Source organism: Lemur catta, chromosome 13 (genome assembly GCF_020740605.2).
Source record: "Lemur catta isolate mLemCat1 chromosome 13, mLemCat1.pri, whole genome shotgun sequence".
In the NCBI taxonomy this organism is placed as follows: domain Eukaryota; kingdom Metazoa; phylum Chordata; class Mammalia; order Primates; family Lemuridae; genus Lemur; species Lemur catta.
The window spans coordinates 72,370,407-72,394,524 of NC_059140.1; the positions used below are offsets into that span (position 1 = coordinate 72,370,407).

General features: G+C 35.2%; 1 protein-coding gene across 1 annotated transcript; it reads right to left on the reverse strand.

The window, feature by feature from the left end:
• Window positions 1-7,690: 7,690 nt before the first annotated feature.
• Window positions 7,691-23,746, reverse strand: RFC3 (replication factor C subunit 3). The gene is made up of 9 exons (XM_045566837.1): window positions 23,550-23,746; window positions 21,012-21,149; window positions 18,624-18,691; window positions 16,592-16,689; window positions 13,861-14,042; window positions 13,038-13,174; window positions 12,850-12,948; window positions 9,140-9,209; window positions 7,691-7,979 (listed from the first exon to the last, which is right to left on the reverse strand). The coding sequence occupies exons 1-9, from the start codon at window positions 23,634-23,636 to the stop codon at window positions 7,788-7,790; spliced, it is 1,071 nt and encodes a 356-aa protein (XP_045422793.1). The 5' UTR covers window positions 23,637-23,746; the 3' UTR covers window positions 7,691-7,787.
• Window positions 23,747-24,118: the final 372 nt, after the last annotated feature.

A 24,118-nucleotide genomic window follows, 5' to 3' on the forward strand; every position in this document is an offset into this window, starting at 1 on the left:
GCGGTAAGCTAAAGCAGTCTCTGCTTAAAGCCCTCAACACAGCTAAAGAGCTTTGTCTTATTTTCTCACATGAGTTACATAAGTCGTAAGTTGCAGTCACCTACCAAGCCCAAAAAAACTTGATGACAGCCAGAGCTTCTCTTCCAGACTACAGAAGTTCAAAGCCAAGTGTAAAACTGTAAAAAGCTGTTTGACCTAAAATAAGCCTCTAAAAACTATTAAGATCAATACATTTTTCCTAAAGTCAAAGACCCACACTTGTGGGCCTTGGATGAACAAAAATCTTCTCCCTGAAAAATTCTTTTATTTTTATTTCTCCATGTTCCTGGTGAATATACCAAATTTTAGAGTCTCTGAGGGTTACTCCTCAATAAATGGCACCCCTGTTATACACTCAGCTTAGAGCAAGTTGAGAAGTACTACCAAATAGAAAAGTAGGAAGCCAAAATATTACCCATTACTGATAGAGGTCAGGCCAGAAGATGAGGTTTCTTTTGTGGGGCAGTGCTAGACTTGGGTAGGTCCCCCAATCCTGCGTGTGAAGCCTGACTAGTTAACAATGATAACTTAGAACACACAGGCTCATTCCCAAGAAAAAAGGTTGGAGCTAAGTCAAGCAGGTTCACTTATTCTTAAAGTTGGCAATTAAATAAGATACTATATCTCTCTAGGAGCAGGACAAAAAATAGAGAGGCCTGGAGTTACACTGTTGGAGCTCACATCAAAGATCAGAAATGGGAAAGAAGTTCCTGGCTAACAATACTTGCAAACACAGTTAAAATCTTTGTTTACTGGTTTTTGTATTGAGAGTAACCTTTCTCAAGATAATTGTGCAATTCTGATAGTGCAATATTCTCATATTTAGTTTTCAGTACCATGTGGCACTGCAATTTAATAAATCCCATTTGTAGAATATCAATGTTCCACAATATCAATGTCAATTCATTTTTATGAAATTTGACATCAAAAAGCCAATTCTAAAATTCAATCTTCAACTCCACAATTTGGGAAATATATTCATAGTTAGGTCTGTTATATAAATGTCTGAAAATTGTTTTTCCGTAAGATTGTAGGCCAGATTGTTCCCAGCCAAATAGTTTCCCTAAGACCCAACTGCAACTGGTATAAGAGAAATGGATCATGTGTGTTCAATGCTTTAAGAATGACCTTACACAGAAAATATTCACTCTTTCGATGAGACTGGGCACATTCAGGGTGGTATGGCCATAGACATTATTTACTCTTTAGATGGATTATAAAGTTGACCTTTGAACATGGGTTTGAACTGTGAGGTCCAACTATATAGAGATTTTCTTCTGCCTCTGCTACCTCTTAGACAGCAAGAACAAACCACTCCTCCTCCAACTCCTCCTCCTCAGTCTACTCAATGTGAAAACAATGAGGATGAAGACCTTTAAGATGATTCACTACCATTCAATGAATAAATATATTTTCTCTTCCTTATGATTTTCGTAATAACATTTTTTTTCTCCAGCTTACTTTATGGTAAGAATATATATACACACACACACATATATAACATACAAAATAAGTTTTAATCAATAGTTTATGTTATCAGTAAGGCTTCTGGTCAAGAGTGGGCTATCACTAGTTAAGTTTCAGAGGAGTCAAAAATTTGATGCAGATTTTCAGCTGGGAGGGGGATCGGCACTCCTAACCCCCAAGTTGTTCAAAAGTATTATCAACTAAGGAATACGATCTTTTCAAGGTAGGAAATTGGGGGTAGAGAAAAATTAGATTTTCTCTTGGATGACATGAACAATTCAAAACTCATTTTCACTTAATCTCTATGTAAATATAGCAGACAGCTGCGTTATGTACCCAACTTAGCAGGATAACCAGCATTATACTATCTATGGTTTAAGCCAGAAGATGTTTGTTTTTCATGCTGAAGGAGACAATGAGTGCATTTAAGTTTTATATCCTTGCAACTGGATATGTTTTGTGGGAAACAAAATCCAAAATTAACATCAGGTACCACAGAAGAATTATCTTAGTCATGTTTTCTAATTTTGATCAATGTATATTAAATTTTTCAAAATTTCTTTTCAAAATACAAAAATAAATTTTTTTATGTTGTGACTCGTCAGCATGTTTTCAAATTGTTTTATAAAATTCTTATTGATATGATTACATATAACCTGATTCAGTGATATATCTGTGCTTTAATCATCAATCATAAAAAATGATACAATTTGTTCTGTAAATTAACTGTATTTTTGAAACAAGATTTATATCTAGATATACTTTGGATAATATTTTTTTTCTCTGTAAGTCAATTTCTATTGTACTCATTCATGAATTAAATTGACATTTGTAAATTATTTTGATATTCTGACAATTTTTTACCTAGTGATTAATTTTATAGATATATTCAATTTCAAATCAAAGCCTGATCATATTTTGATGTTTTGTAAATAATCAATTAAAGACATTTGTTTTTCCATTCCTAGTCAGTTTGTTGTATAATTTATTTCCAAATGATGCATTGTTATATTCCTTAAAAAACAGACACATTATATATAGGAATATTCTTCACACCTGTAAAGAAATATGTTTGCTCAGTTTTTCTTGAATCATATAGTCCTCTCTGACTTCTCACTTTGCCACCACTTTTTATAAAAAAATTGGTTATAAGAAAGCGTTCATTTTTCTTAGCTCCACAATTTAAAAACAAACAAACAAAAAACTGAATAGGCTGATACTTGAAACTCATCTATAGGACTATAAAGGGAGTAGTGAGAAATGGAAAATGCATACCCTATTTAAAAAGGACAGCCACTTCTCAGTTCAAACCTAATTAACAGCAAGAGAAAATGCCAAATCTGATTTTTTGAGAAAACCAAGAAATTCATGTTTTTGTGGGATGTCTCTAAATTTTTAAATATTTGTAGCTAATGAAATAATTTAAAGCAATGTACAAGGTAACACTGTAAATCAAATAAAATACTTTATAAGCCTTGAGTTTGCAGCCAAATGTTTATATGAATAGTAATTAATATTCTCCATCCAGGAGCTAGCTAAATTCTGTTAAAACATAAAACTGATCACATTATCACTCTAATACCTTCTACTGGTTTCCTTTCTCTCTCTCTCTTTCTCTCTCCCCCTTTACACACACAGGTATAAGAAACTCAACGAACACCCGGGAGATTCATTGCAAGGAGGCAATCACCAAGACACACAGTCATCAGACTGGCCAAACTCAACATGAAGGAGGAAGCCCTGTGAGCCGTGAGGCAAAAATATCAAGTAACTTACAAATGAAAATGCTTCAGGCTAACCACAGACTTCTCACCTGAGACCTTACAAGCCAGAAGGATTTGGGCTTCATCTTCAGTTGGCATAAACAGAACAACTGCTAGCCTAGAATTTTATATGCTGCAAAACTAAGTTTCATATATGAAGGAGAAATAAAGACTTCTCTGGACAAGCTAACACAGGAAATTTGTCAAGACCAGACTTGCCTTGTAGGAAATACACAGAACTGCATTATACATGGATCAGCACAATAGATACCCACCAGTGTAAAACCACCCGAAAGCTAAAGCTCAGAGCACACATAAAACAATAGCATAATAGGTAAAACAAAGCAATAAGGTACTGCCCAACAGGATGAACAAAACAGCATCCCACATAGTAGTAATTCTATCAATCAACAAGAATGGTCTGAATGCCCCACTCAAAAGACACAGGCTGGTTGAAAGGATGAGAAAATACTACCCAAGTATCTGCTGTCTTCAGGAAACACATCTAATCCACAAGGCCTCATAGAGACTCAAGGTGAAGGGACGAAAAAAATATTCCATGCAATGGAAACCAAAAGAAAGCAGGTGTAGCAATTCTCATATCAGATAAAATTGATCATAAATCAACAATAGTAAAAAAAGGCAAAGATGGTTATTATATAAAGGTAAAGGGAGCAATTCAACAGAAGAGATAACAATCCTAAATATGATATTTACGCACCTAACACAAGAGCACCCAGATTCATAAAGCAAACCCTCTTAAATCTAAGCAAAGAATAAACTGCAGCATCTTAATTGCCGGGGACTTCAACACTCCAATGACAGAGCTGGAGAGATCATCCAAGCAGAAAATAAACACTGGAATAAATGGGACTCTAGAACAAATGGGCCTAACAGAAATCTACAGAACATTTTGTTGCAAAAAACTACTGAATGTACATTCTTCTCATCAGTACATGGAACATTCTCCAAGATTGATCATATCTTAAGCCACCAAACATGTCTCATTAAAAAAAACACACACAAAAAAACCCAACAGAAATCATATCATGTATCTTCTCAGAACACAGTGGAATAAAACTAGAAATCAACTCCAAGAGAAACACTCAAATCTACACAAAGTCATGGAAATTTAAACAACATGCTGCTGAACAATTATTGGGTTAATAATGAAAGTAAGGTAGAAAGCAAAAGATTCCTCGAACTGAAGGACAAAGAGGACACAATCTATCAAAATTCATGGGAATCAGCAAAAGCAGTCCTAAAAAGAAAATTCATAGCCTTACACACTTCCATCAAAAAGACAGAAAAAAATCACAAATTAATCTAATACCACATCTCAAGGAACGAGAAAAGGAAAAGCAAACCAAACCCAAAGCAAGAAGAAAATAAATAACTAAAGTCAGAGGAGAACTAAACAAACTGGAAAACCATAGAATACAAATAATCAATGAAACAAAAAGTTGGTTCTTTGAAAGATAAACAAAATTGATAGACCTCTTGCTAGATTAACCAAGAATAGAAGAGACAGGACCCAAATAAGTTCAATCAGAATTGAAAAAGGAGATGTTACAACTGGTACCACAGAAATAAAAAATACCATCTGTGAATACTATGAAAATCGCTATGCACATAAACTCAAAAAAGTAGAGGAAATGGATAAAGACCTGGAAACACACAACCTCCCAAGACTCAATCAGGAAGAAATTGAACTCCTTAACACACCAATAACAACGAGATTGAAGCAGTAACAAAAAACTTTCCCACAATGACCAAAAAAAAGTCCTAGAGCAGATGGATTGACAGTTGATTTTACCAGACCTACAAAGAAGAGATGGTATCCATACTATACAAAGTATTTCACAACATTGAGAAGGAAATCCTCTACCACTCATTCTACACAGCCTTGATACCTTCACCTTGGTACCAAAGCCAGGAAAGAACACAACAAAAAACCAAAATTACAGACCAATATACCTCATAAATAAATATAGATGCAATAATCCTCAATAAAATGCTAATAAACTGAATTCAACAGCACATCAAAAAAAAAAAAAAAAATCCCTCATGACCAAGTGGGCTTCATCTCAGGGATGCAATGATGGTTCAACATACGTAAATCAATAAATGTGACTAACCACATATTAGAAGCAAAAACAAAGATCACATGATTATTTCAATAGAGGCAAAAAAATCATCTGACAAAATCCAGCACACTTTCATGAGAAAAACACTCAAAAACTCAGCATAGAAGGAACACATCTCAAAATTATAAAAGCTGTATATGACAAAGCCACAGCCAATATCATACTGAATAGAGAAAAGCTGAATGCAATCCCCCTAACAACTGCACAAGACAAGGGCCCACTTTCACCACTTCTATTCAAAATAGTGCTGGAAGCCCTAGCCAGAGCAATCAGCCAAGAGAAAGAAATAAGAGGTATCGAAATTGGGAAAGAGGAAGTCAAATTATCACTTTTTGCTGATGATATGATCTTATATTGTGAAAACCCCAAAGATTCCACCAAGAGAGTCCTGAAATTGATAAATAAATTCAGTAATGTCTCAGACAAAATTAATGTACATAAATCATTAGCATTACTATACACCAATAACAGTCAAGCTGAGAGTCACATCAAGGACTCAATACCATTCACAATTGCTACAAAGAAAATAAATTCCTAGGAATATACTTAACCAAGTAGGTGAAAAATCTCTACAAAGAGAATTATGAAACTGGGGAAAGAAACGGCAGGTGACAGAAACAAACAGAAAAACATATGCTCATGGTTCAGTAGAATCAATATTGTTGAAATGTCCATATTACCCAAAGTGATTACAGTTTCAATGCAATCCCATCACAATACCAATGTCATATTTCACAGATCTAGAATATGTAATTCTACAATTGGTTCGGAACTACAAAAGAGCCCAAATAGTCAAAGCAATTTTAAGCAAAAAGAACAAAATTGGAGGTATAACATTACCAGCCTTCAAACTACAAGCCTATAGTACTACAAGCCTATAGTAACCAAAACAGCATGGTATTAGCACAAAAATAGAGACATAGACAAATGGAACAGAACAGAGCCCAGATATAAAACCATCAACATACGGCCAACCAATCTTTGACAAAGCAGACAGCAATATACAGTGCGGAAAAGAAGCCCTATTCAATAAATGGTGCTGGTAAAATTGGATAGCCACATGGAGAAGACTGAAACAGGATCCGCACCTTTCACCTCTCACGAAAATCAACTCACAGTGGATGACACTTAAACCTAGGGCATAGAACTATAAGAATTCTAGAAGAGAATGTTGGAAAAACTCTTACAGACATTGGCCTAAGCAAAGAATTTATAAAGAGGACCCCAAAGGCAATCACAGCAACAACAAAAATAACTGGGACCTGATCAAATTAAAAAGATTCTGCACAGCCAAGGAAACTACCACAAAAGCAAACAGACATTGTACAGAATGGGAGAAAATACCTGCATGCTACACATCCAATAAAGGACTGATAACTAGAATATATAGAGAACTCAGGAAAATCAGCATGAAAAAAATCAAACAACCCTATCAAAAAGTGGGAAAAGGACATGAACAGAAACTTTTCAAAAGAAGATAGACTAATGGCCAAAGAACATTTGAAAAAATGTTCAACATCTCTAATCAATCAAGGAAATACAAATCAAAACCACAGTGAGACATCACTTATCTCCAGTGAGAATGGCTTTTATCAAAGTCCCAAAACAATAAATGCTGTTGTGGATGCAGAGAGATAGGAACATTCATACACTGCTGGTGGGACTGCAAACTAGTACAACCTCTGTGGAAAGTCATATGGAGATACCTCATAGAGCTACAAGTAGTACTACTATTTGATCCAGCCTATTACTGGGCATCTACCCAAAGGAAAAAAAGACATCTGCACTAGAATGTTTATAGCAGCACAATTCACAATTGCAAAGATGTGGAAACAACCCAAGTGCCCATCAATACATGAGTGCATTAATAAAATGTGGTATATGTATACCATGGAGTTCTACTTAGCCACAAAAAACAATGGTGACCTAACACCTCTTGTATTATCCTGTATAGAGCTGGAGCCCATTCTACTAAGTGAAGTATCCCAAGAATGGAAAACAAGCACCACATGTACTCACCATCAAACTGGTATTAACTAATCAACACTTAAATGTGCACATATAGTAGTAACATTCATCGGGTGTCGGGCAGGTGGGAGGGTGGAGGAGGGGATGGGTATACTCATACCTAATGGGTACGGTGTGCACCATCTGGGGGATGGACACGCTTGAAGCTCTGACTTGGGTGGGGCAAAGGCATTATCTATAACCTAAACAATTGTACCCTTATAATATGCTGAAATAAAAAAATTAAAAAAACACAAATAAGACCTGTTAAGTAAAGTTAGTTTATTTTACTCACAGTTCTTCTAATATAAGCCGTATGTAAATACTGATACTGAGAAATATTTGGAAGAATTACTGAGATAAGTCAGAACATCATGCCTTCCAATCCATCCTCCATGAACTTCTTATAAAGTGCCATAAATTTGGCCACAAATGCTTCCAAGTGATAAATGGCTTTGCTACCCAGCTGTAGACGATGTTCATAATAAGCTGCCATCTGGGCCACCTCTCCTTTCAGTTGTCCATCACAATTATGTAACAGTTCAAAGAGAAGTCCCTAAAGAAAAAGAGTACTCATTTTTTAAAAAATTAGCTAAACATGATTTCTCATTCACAAAAAGTAAAACTTAAGTTAAAATCATTTTCATATACATGAGATCTTTAATTATTGTATGTGAACTAGTAGTCTTCATCCAAAAGCAAAAAAGGTACTTTTTCCTTAATGTGAACATGTGGTGGCTGTCTACGACATTCCAAATTCCAAGTGCAAGGGATACAAAGATGCTTACCACAGCACTATTTATAGTAATAATAATAATCTGTAGACAAGCCTAAAGTTCCACCAAGAGAGGTCACATTCAAAACACTACAATAGTCATACAATGGAATACCATTCATCCACTAAAAAGAAATCTGTAAAATCTGTACAGTCATGAAACAACATCCATGCTATAATGTTGAATGAAAACCATGGTGAAGAACACTTTGAAGTTTTGTGAAACCACACTTACATACTTGTTTCTATGTGAACAGAAGTGTGTTTGTTAAAAGTAGTTACCCCTATAGAAATGGAAGGGTGAACCTTCACTCGTTTCTTTGTATATTTGTATCAATTAAACTTTTTCATGTATTACCATATATAATTTTAATAAAAACAAAAAAACCCATGATTCCCTAAACAAATAAATCGTGCTAGCTGGGTAGCTGACATATCAAACCTTAAGCAACAGCTTAAAATATCCTATATAGTCTGGACTCTGCCTATCACTTTAACCCCTTTTCCCCAAGTACATAGTCTCAGTCTGAAATGCGTGCTCCCCAGCTATTTACATGGTTCTCTCCTTTTAAGCTGAGTCTCAGCTTAAACATACCTTTTTCAGAGAAGCCAACAATGGCCTTGCATAGCCCTGCCCTCCATTATTATCATTTTGCCTTAATATTTCCTTTATAGCATTTACAACATTCTGAAATCCTCTTACTTCTTTACTTTTTTCCCATTCCACCCCACTAGCATATAACTCCCCGAAGGCAGCCCCGCTTCTTCAGCACTCCCCTAATGATGCCTAGCACACAGGAGAGGCTCAATAAATACCTGAGGAATCAATGAGCTAAACAGAGAGGTGCCAATGTATCTCAGTACTGTAAAAGTCCTGTGATCACACAGCCCAAGTCCAAATACTATGGTCATAAACAGGTCAAGACCTGAAACTGGATTACCTTCATTATAATCTCAGGAGGAATACAATGAGTTAGAAGCTCATAGAGCCTTCCACGAACTTCAAGGAGCCTATATAAAACAAAATGATTGATATTTTACGATGAAAAAAGGGATATTTTTCCAAGTACCTACCATGCCGCTTTACTATATGAATTAAATGAACAATCCAATACACGCACATTTTCTTAGTTTGTCATACTTAGGACACACATATAAAAGCTTCTCTTAAATTCAGTTCATTTTTCAAAAAGACAATTTTCAGAATTCTTTTAAAGTGAGACATTTATATTCAGGGTTATTAATTATATCAAAATACCATGAAAACAGCAGATAGAAATTAAGACTTCATGAAATAGAGTTGAGCTTATTCACAACATGGAATTTAACAGACTTTAAAAACATATAAAGTAATTTACTTTTTCTCCAGATAGGTAATACCTAAAACATCTAGGAAATGGTCATGAAAAGATTAAACAATCACTAGTCAATTACACAAGTGACAAAAGATAATACAGGCATGAAACACAATATAATGCCACTGCTTAGACTGCACAATAAAAGCAGTATGGCAGGGACACAAAGCTGTCCTGTCATAAAAGGGACGGGACAAGTGGTTACAGGTAAGCACAGAACCAGGCTAAGTGAATATGAACATTCAAACTCCTGACCCTTAACTCTAGGCCCTTCTCATCATTATTTTTGGGAAGGAAAAGGGTAAAGGAGGAAAACAGACACACGACATTTTAAATCAGCAAAAAATATAGGCAATTCAAATTCCAAATACAAGTTAAACAAGTATCTTTACATCTCACTGTATCTTTACCTACCCCAAAGGAAAAAAACTCTTCTGAATTTTTACTACAGTAATACTACAGATATTTCATACTTCAGATAAATCAGATTTATAAAAGATTTCTTAAAAGTAGAAGTTCAGACTCCTGAGATTCCTGGAAAATGAAGCCCTGCCACATTAAAATTAAATAAACGTGAGCACCTGCTATGTGCAAGATGCTATAAGAAATAATTTAACTCAGTCCTCATACAAGCTCTGTGAAGGAGGATTATCTCCATTTTTTTAGATGAAAAAACTAAGGCTTAGATAGTTTAAGTAACTTGAAAAAACTGACCACAGCAAAGCATGATTTAAACACAGATCTATTTGTCTTACTGCAAAGTCTACACCCTTTCCTATGTCTGCCAAGACATTTAATATCTTACTTTGTACTAGGTTCACTGTTATACACTATTAATTCCTCACAACTATACTGTTTTACTGAAAAAACCTGAAGTTCAGCAAGGTTAGGTTTCCATCAAGACTCACGCAGTTGAGCCAGCATTTTAATTCAAATCTGACTCAAAAGCTCATCATTTCTGACATCTCAAAAATAAAAACTATTAAAGTATATAGTAATAAAAACAAAAGATATATAGTATAGTATGAAATTATTTTAATATATGCATACAGCTTATTTCTGAAAAGGTGATTCAGGATCTATTTACCTATACAACTGTGATGTAACTACACTGTGTACATCTGATACATGTTAACATGTATCTCATGTCAGTCTGAGTTAATTTCTTCTATTAGTTTCAAAAAAATTATATGTTCTACATTTAGTATATCTGTCATTATTTCTTAATAAGCTTGTGATTGAGAGTACAAACTCTTCTGTCAGAGAAACATGAGTATTCTAGAACTACTCTGTCTCTTACTAACTGAATGTCCCTTAATATCCCTAAACCTCGGGGTTCTTTTAAATCTACAAAGTATAGATAGTAATATTTCTTCATAGGACTGTTATATGAAGTAAATGAAATAACACCGTGTAACAGCTGATATAATCATTAAATACTAGCTGATAGTCAAATTAGAAAATTACGACGGCTCTAAGATCAAACAAGAATCAAGACTGAAAGTATCAGAGCAACACTATCTGGTCAAAAATCAGCAGTCATTTGGCACTGTATGGGCCAATAATCAGAAAGATACCAGACTTCCAGTATTTCTAAGCCAGCCCCAAGGCTGGTATTGAGCAAACTTTGTTTTTATGTCACATAATGGAATCAATTCCCACAATTGTTAGTTTGAACAGGGAACAGCAGCACCTCTTGTTGCACAAGTTCAATTATAAACTGACAAAATGTTAGAAAATTGGAAGACATTGGTAAGCAGCAGCTAGAAGAATTAACTAAAGCAATAATCAAGTTTTAAAAATGCATGTGATAATTATCAAATATTACATCAAGTACTTAAATCCCTTAAAAGTAGGAAAGTTCTACTACCAAGTTTTCTTCTTTAAAGTCATAACAAAAAGAAAGTCATCTTTAGCACAGAAATATTTCATAAAAGTAAAAGGCTCCTAGGACATGCTTTGTTTGAATTTTCTCTCTTTAAACAGTGAGATTTCTTCACTGATTATTAACACTTAACAAAATGGAATGCACAACTTTTCCTAAAAATAAGATTTATTTTCTGATGAGACTACTTATGTTTGGCACTTTTTAGAAAACCATCAATTTCTTCAACTAAACTAATTATGAGAATTCAAAGGAAACCTTAATGAAATTTTAAGTACACATTATGTCTGATTCATTATGACCTCTACCAATCTATATAGTAGCCAAAGAACAGGCTATAATCTTTTCAAAGAATCTCTTATAAAAATCAGAATTCATCAGATCTATTACCCAAGAAGAGAAACATGGTATATTCCTCTCATTATTTTCACCTGAACCAGGGAAGCTTAAATTTCAGTGGCTGCACTCAGTCTACTAATATAACCTAAAATGATCAACTATGCTAAGGTCCAAAGATGGTTGCTCAGTTCCGACAGGCAACAAGGATATGAGATTGTGCTTCAGCAAGCCTGAGGCACCCTCTCTCCATACTTTCCAAAGGTAGTGGGGCGTAACACTGTCATTCTTGGTTTGGAAGAAAGCAGACTGTCCTTCTTAATCAAAACTGCCATAAATCAACTAGTGGTTGAGGTATTTTCAGTACGGTCCACCACTGAATAACAGAGCCACAGAAGTAATGGAAACAACTTTGTAGCAAATGTGCCAAAAAATACTTCCTAAGTACCAATGGCAAATACACAATACTATCCTTAATAGAACCTATCATCATCCACAAATCTCAGGGTTTTCTAGTTTTCAAACTATTATCACACAATCTCTTTTGCTCTTCACAACAAAGGCACAAGTATTCTTAGGAGGGTAATAATAATATCTTCAATATACAAATGCAGAAGATGAAACTCTGAAATGAAGTTACCTGATCAAGGACACTCAGCTAAAAATTAGGACAAGAACGAGAAGCTGGACTCACAGTCTGGTATCTTTCTAGCACATGATGCATCAATTACAAATTATATATTGTTCTTTCCTATATTAGAAAGCTAGACATATTATGCTATGTGTTAATATTAAGTCATCTGAGATCCTGAAAGGAAAAATAAAAATTCCAAGATTTGTTTTAATTTATATACAAATTCCACTCATGCTAACAGCTTAATAAAAGCCATAATACCACATACCAACTATTCTGAACCACAGAATTTCTGAAATCAAATTCTACCTTTTCCTTAAAAGTTTAATACTTAGATTTAGGATTTAATTATGATTGTAAATGGCCTGGTGCCAACATAAAACAGCTAACGTGTGTACTATCTTGATCAAACCTTTATCAGCATCATTTTGTACTGGTTACCTTTGTGGAGTCTGCTGACTGACAATAGCATTTGCAGTCTCCCTCAGATACACCTCCCAATCTGTCTCAGGGATTTCTTGATCTGCAGTAAAAGGATATCTACATGACAAAAAGAAGACACAAGAAATTAAACAGAAGCATGCTTATGACCCAGAATGTTTCTTGTGGTACCTGCCCCTTCCACTCACTGTTGCACTCTGCAGGCTTCACACATTAGTAGAGCTTTTCTGAGATTTCTACAGGACTTCTCCGCAAGTCTACGAGCCAGTTGTGAAGGAAGAGTCAGACCTTCCTTCTTGCACACAGTAGATAACACATGACAAATCTACAAATAAAATAACAGCAATGGGCAATCTGTCGAAAAGCATACTGAGGTAATTTCTGTTGATAACATCTTTATAAACCCATATAACTATTACTCTCAGAATTTTTACAAGTGAAACTTATGTACCTGACCATTCTTCATCTGACACAATGTCACATATCATTCCTACTTCGCAAAAAATCTCCCAAAACGTACTAATAGCAGGAAACCTTTTTAATGTGAGAAATTAGAATTTTTACTGATAAGTGTTAAAAATGATAAAGAAAAAATATACATATAAATGTTTCGGACTTTGATTCCCTTCCTAGGGACAAAGTATTCGTATATCATCTCCTTGCAAAATCTATTTCCTCCATATTCCAGTCTCCTCCTCCAGCCAATTAAGTCAGCTTGAGGAAGAAGACACTAAATAACTAGCCCTTAGTTTAGTAGAATTCATAATACCTACTTGTTTAAGGTAAAAGATGATTTAAAGAAAAGAACACTTTCTATACATTGGTATATGGTATTTACTACTATATAAATTAGTTTGTGCATCTACTAATGGTTTGCATCCAGTTCCACAGATGATCCTGAATTACTTATGTACTTCACTATGTTTTTACAAGAATAAACATGACAGCAATGCACATACAATATTCAAGAATCTGAACTGAATTTTTTCTGAAAAGTTGAACTTGACTTACATCTTCAATGCTGGGAGCAGGCACACGAACTGCCAGGCACCTACTACGAATGGGTGGTATCACTTTAGATGTAGAATTGCAGCACAAGATCAACCTGCAGGTGGACATATACTTTTCCATGGTTCTACGCAAGGCATGTTGAGCATCTTTGGTGAGTTTGTCTACTTCTGTCAATAATACCACTGAGTCAAAGGGAAACAAAATAAATTTTAACTTGAGTTCAAACTTTAACTTGTCTCTTTTTCCTGCTCCTCATTATTCAGAGTACAATTCTAAATAATAAGCCTACTATATTCTTCCCTTTGGAAAGGACAAATTAAAGTTACATATAGTAAAATTAATGTATTTTTATTTTTAAAAATTCTATAATCAAACAAGACTAAGAAACACTAGGTTAAATGAAGTTAAACAAGTTACTTTGTTGTAGAATTCACTGCAGGCATTTATTATTATGTGCACAAAATTACCAAGACAAGGATGTACAATGCTACATTTCCCCAAAATACTTTATCTCAGAAGCACATTTATATAGGACATTTTTAAATCTCAAATCTTAAATGTCAAGGAATATAATCTGGAAAACAGTGGTAGAAAAGATGTAGGTCAACCAGGCATAAAGACATATGGCCACTTGTACGTAAGATTCTGCCTGGCCAGTCAAGGATTGGCCTTAAAGTGGTTCAGTAATAATACGTAGGTGGGGACTAAATCCAACTGTTGTATTTTTCATTATATTAACAATGTTTTCTAGAAGATAGTAGTGGCAGAGTGTAGCATTTGAATCTCCCCCATAAAAACAAACAAAATGAAGATTTCAAGACCAAAGACCCATGAACATCTATATCAAAACTAAGTGACAAGCTTTACCTAAGAATCCCAAACATGAGCAAGTGAGAGTGAGCAGCTAAAACTGAAAAGGCCCATATACAGCATCAGCGTGGGAAGCAGCAGAAATCCACTAGGTTTTTGACAACCTTTAGGAAAGGAGAACCCATAAACTGCCCACAGGAACACAATGGAAAGCATCATGGGGCCAATTTGAAAGCAACAGTCTTAAAATCAGGAGGGAGATTGCAAACAGTTTAATTCATGGGTAAGAGCAATGGAACCCTGATGCAGTATGGTTTGAAAGAGCAATAGACTGAAAATAACCCAATGAAGCTCCCTTTTAAGATGATGCTCCACAATGAGAAGAAATTCTAGAAACTGAATTCAAATTGAGGAGAATAGGAAAAAGAGAGACAAAGGAAAGAATCCTAATGTAAGCAGCAGGAAAGAAGATGGGGGACAGACCTCAGAACACAAAGTCCTATATTTTATCACTTTGTAAAAATAAAACAAGCGGCAGCTCTAGAGCCTTGGACCTAGAAAAACTCTCTGGCCTTCCCCTTTCTAAGATTATAGGAAAACTCACTAACTTTTAAAAAACGTGATTAACAGAAAAGGAACATGGCTGAATTGAAACAGAGTTATAGAAATAGAAGCAGAGGAATAGAATAACATTTTTATGAGTACAGAAGAGTCCAAGTATTTCCTAAACTGTTATTTGTCATTGGTCTTTTTAAGTAACAGTAAACTTAACATAAGAATACTTAGTTTTTTCCATGTTAATCTGATTGTACCTGAGTGCTCAAATACTGTCCATTTTCAATGACCCTAAAAACATTTGATTTTTAAAAGTTTATAATTATAATTAGGTGGTATTAATTTTAATTAAAATTTTAAATTTTAACCACAATTATTATAACAGATCTTCAAAATTTTTCTTATAATAACAGATTAAGAATAAGGGCACAATACTTTCTAAATACTTACATATATACCATTATTTTTGTTTTGTGTAGTAAATATTTGATAACAAACATATGAGGGCTGTCTGGAAAGTATCTAGCCATGCAATATGAAAAAGAGACATTTACTGAAGAAGATACAAGAAACACTGTACATAGGACAATGAGACCTCCATCCCCTTCAAAGTAGGCACCTTGGGACCTCATACAGTTCTTCCAGTGTCTCTAAACCTAACTCAGACACATTCAACATTCTCAGGTGCTCTGCTTGTTGCAGGCCTTCCAGAATGTGGATCACTTGCAACAGATTCTAGACCATCTTTGAAGTGTTTGTGCCACACTTTTATTTGTGTTGGACTCACTGCATCATCCCTGAAAACCTTCTGAATCATCCGAATAGTTTCTGTGGAGCAATGTTCAAGCTTACCACAAAATGTGATGAAGATTCGTTGCTCTGCCCAGTCATTTTGAATGCAATGGCCACACAGTACACATGTTCACTCAATGGCATCTAGCACCCCACTGACTAATACGGTGAATGAGTGAATTAACAGTGTTGTCACTGTTCATGCACGCATATCCCAGTCCACTCTCCTTGGTTGCCAGGTTACATCCATGTCGTGCAAACGGTTCTTGTTATATTAACGACGGCTGGATAATTTCTGGACAGTATAACTTATAAGGGTCATCAGAACAATAATTTTAAAATCATGTATATTCTTATTTTAAATAAAGTATTTTTCATTATTCATCTTGTTCTAAAATAGCAAATGGGTGGCAAAAATAGTCCTCTTTTCCACAAAATTCAATTCTACTAGACTATTAAACTCCCATGAGCACAGAGATCATGCATTTCTTGTTCACTTTCATTAACTAAAAGGAAAAAAAAAACAGCACTAATGTTTGGCAGACTCATAAAAAGAAATCTTTTTATCACATACCTTTAAAATCTCTTTGAGAGTTTGTTTCAAGTTGCTGTGATTGTGCCACTGTTTTCAACATCTCCTGAATTACTACCCGGTCACTATTTCCAGCATCACTACACAAAACAAAAATAATGGTGTATATATGTAAATATTTAGAAAGTACTATGCTCTTACTGCTAATCTACTATTACAAGAAAAATGCTGAAGATTTTAAGTAGTTAAAACCTTAATCAAAAGTAACATCATTAATTACAAATATAAACCTTTAAAAGTGAAATATTTTAGGGTCATTAAAAATACTAACAATATTCCAATTGGATTAATATCATTGAAAACACTAAACATGTTCTTACATTTACTGCTGCCATAAAAAGAACACTAATAATTAGCTAACAGTTTGGCAAATATCTTAACACTTCTGTACCCACTAGAGAAAGTTAATATCTAATTACAGTTAATTTCTCAATTAACTGTAATTATCAAAATACAAGAATAACTCTTTGAAACAGAAATTCAATCCCTATTCCTTTTCCCTATCCCCAAAATAGCAAAGGTCTGAGAGAGAACAAATCTAGAGAAGTCTGTTCCCAGCACTGTCATGGAGTTGACTCAGGGACTTAGCTAGGCGATGGGATAAGCAAACTGCTCAAGATACAAAGTCAGAACTCTGTAAACTGTTGACTTATTATAGCATCTGTACTTTACAGCTGCTCCCCATCGCTTGCATCACCACTTGAGCTCCGTCTCCTGCCCCCCTAGCCCACCCCGTGGAAAAACTGTCTTCCAATAAACTGGTCCCTGGACAAAAAGGTTGTGGACCGCTGATTTAGACCAATATTACTGCTCCGGCACTTAAGTGAAGTATCTCTCAAACCAAGAGAAGTCACCTGGTCAATTTAGGTTGAATAGAAGTTAATTTCAAACAATCAAAAAACAATGAGCTTATGCTCCAATTGGCTATTCACTTCAGAGGAACTCAACGAGAAAAAGAGGGCAAAGCAACCAACTTTATTTTCCCAAACAACCATTAAGTTTTTAACAAGTCACTATTATTAGCTCAAGATACCTAGTGTGTCTCTTTTATGACCATTTTCCTAGTCAAGAATCCAAAACATTTTCCATTTATTTACAGAATTAACACTCCTTCTACTTTTATGATTAGACCCATTCCCACCAACTTATTTCTCTTAATTTTCTTCGACATATCTAGGAAAAATAATATCTGTTAACAGTTGTTTTAAGGACTAAATATAATAGTAAAATAATCCATGTAAAGTTTCTCACACAGTGCCCACTACTGATGACCACATACACATCAGTTTATAAAATAACTGTTCCCTCTGCTCCATTCAGTCTTCTCTCTCTACTGGAAATGGATGTTCATTCTTGCCTCTGTGCCACTGCCCACAATGCTGCCTTTGCCTGAAACTGTTCTCGATTCGGTTCTCCTTCAAAAATACATCTAGCCCTATAGAACCTTGAAGATTTATCTAACTTAGCTCCCAGAATAATTTCTGTACCACGTAATACTTAACTGTTGTCACACAAACTTTCAATGCCTCCCAACAAGATCTTATTATATCAAATACATAAAAGAGACATTGTTTGGTGGATTATAACACCTTCTAATCAAGAAATTGAAACAAAGAGTGTGGCAAAGAAAGATTTGGCAACCCAAATTCAGTTTCTAAAAATTCACTACAGACATTATAAACTTTTTAAACACACTTTGCTCATCAATACTGAATGAGTCAATATCATTTAACAATAACTTATTAACAATTCAATGTACTTTGTGTAAAAGAATGACCTCTGTAGAGCAAGAAAACTTAAACCTATTTTTGAAATTATTTGACAAAGAAGGCAAAGTGTGAAGGCTCTAGGCTCCCTATTTCAATCAGGGCAGCTCTACTTTTATCTGTTTTACATACTGTGCTTCCATATATATGATTTTATTTCAAGAAAGGATTCTAATCTGTTTTTTAAAAAAAAAAAGTCTGAAAACCATTTTTCTAAAAATGCTAATTTCTATACAGTAACTGTTTACCTGGGATTAACTTCAAGGTGGTAATTACTTGCAATGGTGCTGATTTCAATTTTTTTTTTAGATGGAGTCTGTAGGAGAGAAAAGGATTTTTTAAACTTTTATTCCCTTTTTTGTATTTTCATTGTTTTCTTTTATTATATACCCGATTTACACTTGCTAAAAAAATAAAATGAGATAACCACCATTAATGTTTTAACTTCTTAATCCCATTCTTTTCTTAGTGTGCAGATAAATATGATTTTATATAAACTGGTTCATATCACAGATCCTGTTTTTATTGTGATTACTTTTTTCTTTTCCTTACATCCAGAAATCCCCAAATCATCCCCAGTTGTCACCAGATCATCATTGTAGACAATCTGCACATATCCTTTCACAGCCTTTTCCATGTTAACACAAAAATAAATATATTTATACAGAGTATCAACGTTTCTTATAAAAAAATAAAAAAAGAAACCATATACATTTCTGTTTTGCTGTTCCTTCTTAACAATACATCTTCACAATCCCTCTCAGACAAATGGTGTAGTGTTATAGTTGTTTATCAACCTATAGCATGGATGTTCCAAAGTTAGTCACACTCATGGACATTTTGGTTTTCGCTATTTAAACAATTCCACAATTAACATTTCATGTACTGCTTTCATTTCTATGGAAAAGGTTCGAAGTAAAGATTTGCTGGACTGAAGGGTATGTTTTCTAAACTTTAATATAATATGTATATGTGTGTATATGTGTATGTATAGACCAGTCTGCTTTCCAAAGAAGTCTAACAATTCACTTTTCCACTAGCAACAAATACTGTTCCCAATCTTCCCCATCTATAGTAGGTTTAATGATGCCATTCAATTTTTTCCAAAATTCCTATCAAATATTCTTAACTCATAGGCAGCTCACATAGTCTAAGAAATTCTACTCTATTTAATGTTTCAGTCTTTCATTAATCTGGAATTTGTCTTTATAAATCGTATGTCACAGGGATTCAACTTTCTTCTCCTCCCAATAGATAACTAGTTATACTGGCACATTTTGCTGGCTTATCCTTTTCTACTAATTTGAAATAAACCCTCCATCACATTTCTGGGCTCTCTATTCAGTTCCCCTGGTCTAATTCTCTATTCCCATGCCAATATAATATTGTTTTGATTACAACAGCATCAGAATATGATTTACTACAAGCACCATTTCACTAAACTTCCTTTTCATAATTACTTTAGCTAGTCTCAGAAATGTATTCATCCATATGGACTGTATGATCATTTCATACAATTATAAAAACCATTTGGATTTTAATTAGAAATGTCACTGAAATTTATACTGTAACTTACAGCAAACAGGCAATTTTAAATATTAAGCCTCCTACTGAGAACATATTGCATCTTTCCATTTGATCAGCTGTTTTTTGTCCGTTTATAAGTTTTTTTCCCACAGATCCCATACCTTTCTTGTTAAGTTTGTCCCTACAAGAATTTCCACCAAGATGTACAACTGGCACCTTAAACTCAATATATCTAAACATAAGTTAATCAACATCAGCCTAAAACCCAGTTATCCCCCTGAAGATTCTCTTAATAGCACTAATATCCACTTAGCATATGTTTTTTTAATGACTAATATGTAGAAGACATTCTACCAGGGGCTATGAAGTATATGAAAATGAATATGACATGTTTCCTACATATGTTCAAAACAAACACAATCCAAAGTAAAAGATGTATAAACAACTATAATAAAGGCAAAACAAAACACATATTAGAAAAAGTATTATATAAACTAGAGGTTGTAGAAAAAAAATTAATTCTAATGTGGTAGCGGAAGGAAGGAGACATTTCAGCTAGATCTTAAACATCATCCATTCAGAAAGAACGTACAAATGTACGGCATGGTACGAGGCTGGAAAGGTCGGACTGCACAAGATCACGGAAAGCTTCTTCACATCCCTCATGGAGCCTCATGCTTCCTTTCCCAGTCAGTTGCCCAATCTTTACCAAGTCACTTGATTCCATGTTTAAAATTTTTCTCAAACTCATTCATTCCCTTTCTTTCCATCTCCACTATCACTCTCAGAACAATGAACTTTAGAAACTTGAGTTCTAATTCCAGCTAAGACATCATCTTACTAGATAATCTGAAATGAATCTCACCCTCTATATTTTACCCAAAACCTCCTGTTGCTCATATTTCATCTGTAACATAAACGGCTTTGGTCTGGTTGTAACAGTTAGGTCTATGAATCAGTAGCTCTCAATCCTGTGCATCAGGATTACTTGTGAAATTCTTATTTAAATCATACACTAAGCAGCAACTGGGGGGTAGGGGATGCATATATAACCATAATTGAAAATCCCCGCTATAGATATTTGGAAGACCTCAAAGTGAAATGCTTACTGTGATGGTCTCATGTTCGATTCTCAATTTTTCCACTCCAACACCATAAAGTTCACGTAGAATACACATAATTCTTGTCTTTTTTCCAGCACCTGACGGTCCATACACTAACAGATGAGGAAAGTCACCACATTGCACCTGGAAAAAAAGGAACAAGGCATCTTCCCATAGTCAAACTGAACTTAGGTAAGTATCAAATATTTTGTGTATCTACATATGAAACTGCAAACTCAAATATATCTATATTTTTTAATAAACTCTGAAATGTTGATTATTCCCCAGTACTAATTTTATATAACTTACATACATAACATAGTACATATAAAATACAACACTAAATGCTAAAAAACAGGAAATCCCAAACCTGGCTATCAGAATCTCCAAGAGAACTTTTTAAAACAAAGGACTGATTGATTACCGGACCCTATTAAGCATGAGATTAGGATTCTATAATTCTAAAATTGATGCCTTTCTTAGTTTGGACTCCTAGAAACTGCGCCTCTGATAAGAATTGTGTGCATTTGTTTTACTTGGGAGGTAAAGGAAAACTTCACAGCATATGAAACAAGGAAAGGAAGGCAGCCAATAGGAGTGTGTTAGCCAGTTAAACACCACTCTAGGCATCGGGCTTAACTCTGCTGGAGAAACTCTTAAAGTCAGCATAAACACACACCATAGTGTTAACTCACCCAAGGGGCGGGGAAGCTGGAATATGATACTCTCCCATCAGTCCTTTGAAGCCTGCTTAGGAAAGTGGATGGGGGAAGAGAGGCCATTAATTCCCAGGTGTTTCAGGTTTACTTAGGGAGTATCAGCAAGAGAAAAAGCACTCAGGCAAAGCACAGATGTAGCAAGTTGGAAGTTAGTCTGAATGCAATTAAGAGTTAAGGGTACTGACAGAACCTGCCACATTACAGTACAAGACAATGTGTTTTTCAAAAACTTCCCAGGTGATTCTGATGATGTCAGGTTTGGGAAGCAGTGCTATGAAGGATATAAATCTTGTGAGGCAAAAATTTTGTAAATAACCATTACAGACTAAATAAATATCTTAATACAGGCACTTATTACAGTGAATTTTAATACCTTGTAAACTCATCCATCACTGGCACTGAAAAAGAAAAATCTCAAGGAAAGGAATGATTCACCTAATATAGTGCCCAGAAAATAGTAGGTGCTTCACAAATACTTGCTGTCTTTGTTCTTAAAATTTGATCTAACCAATAAAATAAGTTATGCTCTAAATGTTTCATAGTTGTATTAAGTTGGAGATTAAACAGTGAAGAGGTGAATATTTTTAAGAGCAAATTTACTAACATATAAGACCAGTATATTAAATTGTTGTCCAAAATATACATTCCAAATTCTATATAACAAAAAGTGGCCATAGAAAATAAAACTTATTCTTTGGCTAGGAAAATTGAAGTCAAAGCTTTTGTTATAAAATGCAATTTGTCTATAAAAGAAGTTTTGAGGTATACTGCTGTAAAACATTTATTTTAAATAAGTACAGGTGTAATATCAATAATTTAAAGAGAGACCCCTCCCCAAAAATCCTTCAATCTCACAACACTATCAACTTTTGTAATGACTTTCATATAGTCTTTTATTATTTCTCATTTTTAAAAAGGACTTAACAATTTCTGTAATTCTGAAAAAGGTCGGCATGGCAAGACCACAGCGGTGAGCAAAAATATTTTCATCAGCATATTACTTTTAGATGTGCAAAAGGAGCGGCTAGACGGCTCCCACAGCACTAAATGTTACTAACTTATTCTCAGGATCCTTCTTTCCTCTCCGTTGCCTATAAGATTCAGTTTGCTTTTCACAAAACACTGCCATTAGATACTTTTATCCACTACAACATAAAAACAGGCATCAGAAAGGGGGTGGGGGGGAAACCTTCCATAAAGTATTAAACTCAAGGACGTCCTAATACAACACATTTGAGAATTAAAAATGACCTTGGCAATTAACAAACATTTACAACACCTTCCCTGTAAATGAGGACACTGATACCAAGAAATTTTAGGTAAGCCTGTTTAATAGGACCTCAGATGTTGCTCTCTGCTCAAAATCCCCCAATGGTTTCCCATCTCACTCTATCAGGATTTACTGGATCTGCACCCCCACTCCCATCTCAACACACAATCCCATTTCCTATTACTCTTCCCGCTGGCTATTATCCGGCCACACTGGACTTCCTGAGGCTCCTAGAACCTGCCGTGCACACTGCTGCCCCAGGGATTTTGCATTTGCTGTCCCCACTACCAGTTCCACTCTTTGCTCAGATATCTGTATTTAATGACTTTCTAACTTCCTTCAAGTTTTGGCTCAGATGACACTTCTCAGGGAAGCTTCCTTTGTTTAAAAGGACAACCCCGCCCCTCCCACTCTTTCCCCCTTTTCTGTTTGACCTTTCCGGGTAGCATTTAACACCTTCAAATGCGGGCGGACAGGCGCTGCACTGTTTTCAGAGCCCGAAACCCCCGAGCGAGCGCCTCCCTCTCCCCTATCCCCCGGTCCCTGCCGACTCACCAGGTTGCGCAACTGGGCCGCCTGCTCCTTGTGGTAGTCCAGCCGTCCCAAGGAGCAGGGCCGGTACTTGTCCACCCAGAGACTCATGCCGCTGGAGCTCCCGGGATCAAATACTTGAAAATCCCGCGCGCGCGCCCTACTCCCGGACGCGGAGACAAGTTTCCGGCGAGCGCCAAATCTCGTGACGTTACTACCGGCTGCGGGAACTTAAGCGGAAGGACTACGGAAACCGAGTGGGGACAGAATTAGCCGCCGCGTTGGCGCTGTCCAGGCGTAATGTTCATTGTTTTATTCAATTATTTTCTCTTTGTTCTTACCCTCTGTGATATTCCAGAAACTGTCAAGCAGAATTGAAAATATGGTTCTAATCCTCTTGACGTCAAATCCAGATACCTCAGAGAAACCACCTTCCTCGATGCATTTTATTCATTCATTCATTCACTCAATTGGTTCAACAGAAATTTACTAAATATCTACTAGGTATCAAGCTCTGCCTTTATATCCAGGTCGGAGTTTCTCTCAATAAAACTTATTGAATAAGTTGCTAAAAAATAAGATCTGACCTTCAT

Excerpts from the sequence above, each read along its gene's own strand:
- RFC3 (XM_045566837.1), bottom strand. The coding sequence starts at position 23,636 with ATGAGTCTCTGGGTGGACAAGTACCGGCCCTGCTCCTTGGGACGGCTG. Across the intron at positions 21,150-23,549 it reads CGGCCCAGTTGCGCAACCTG|GTGCAATGTGGTGACTTTCC; the intron begins GTGAGTCGGCAG and ends CTTTTTTTCCAG. Across the intron at positions 14,043-16,591 it reads CTCTCAAAGAGATTTTAAAG|TGGTATTATTGACAGAAGTA; the intron begins GTATGTGATAAA and ends CCTTTGACTCAG.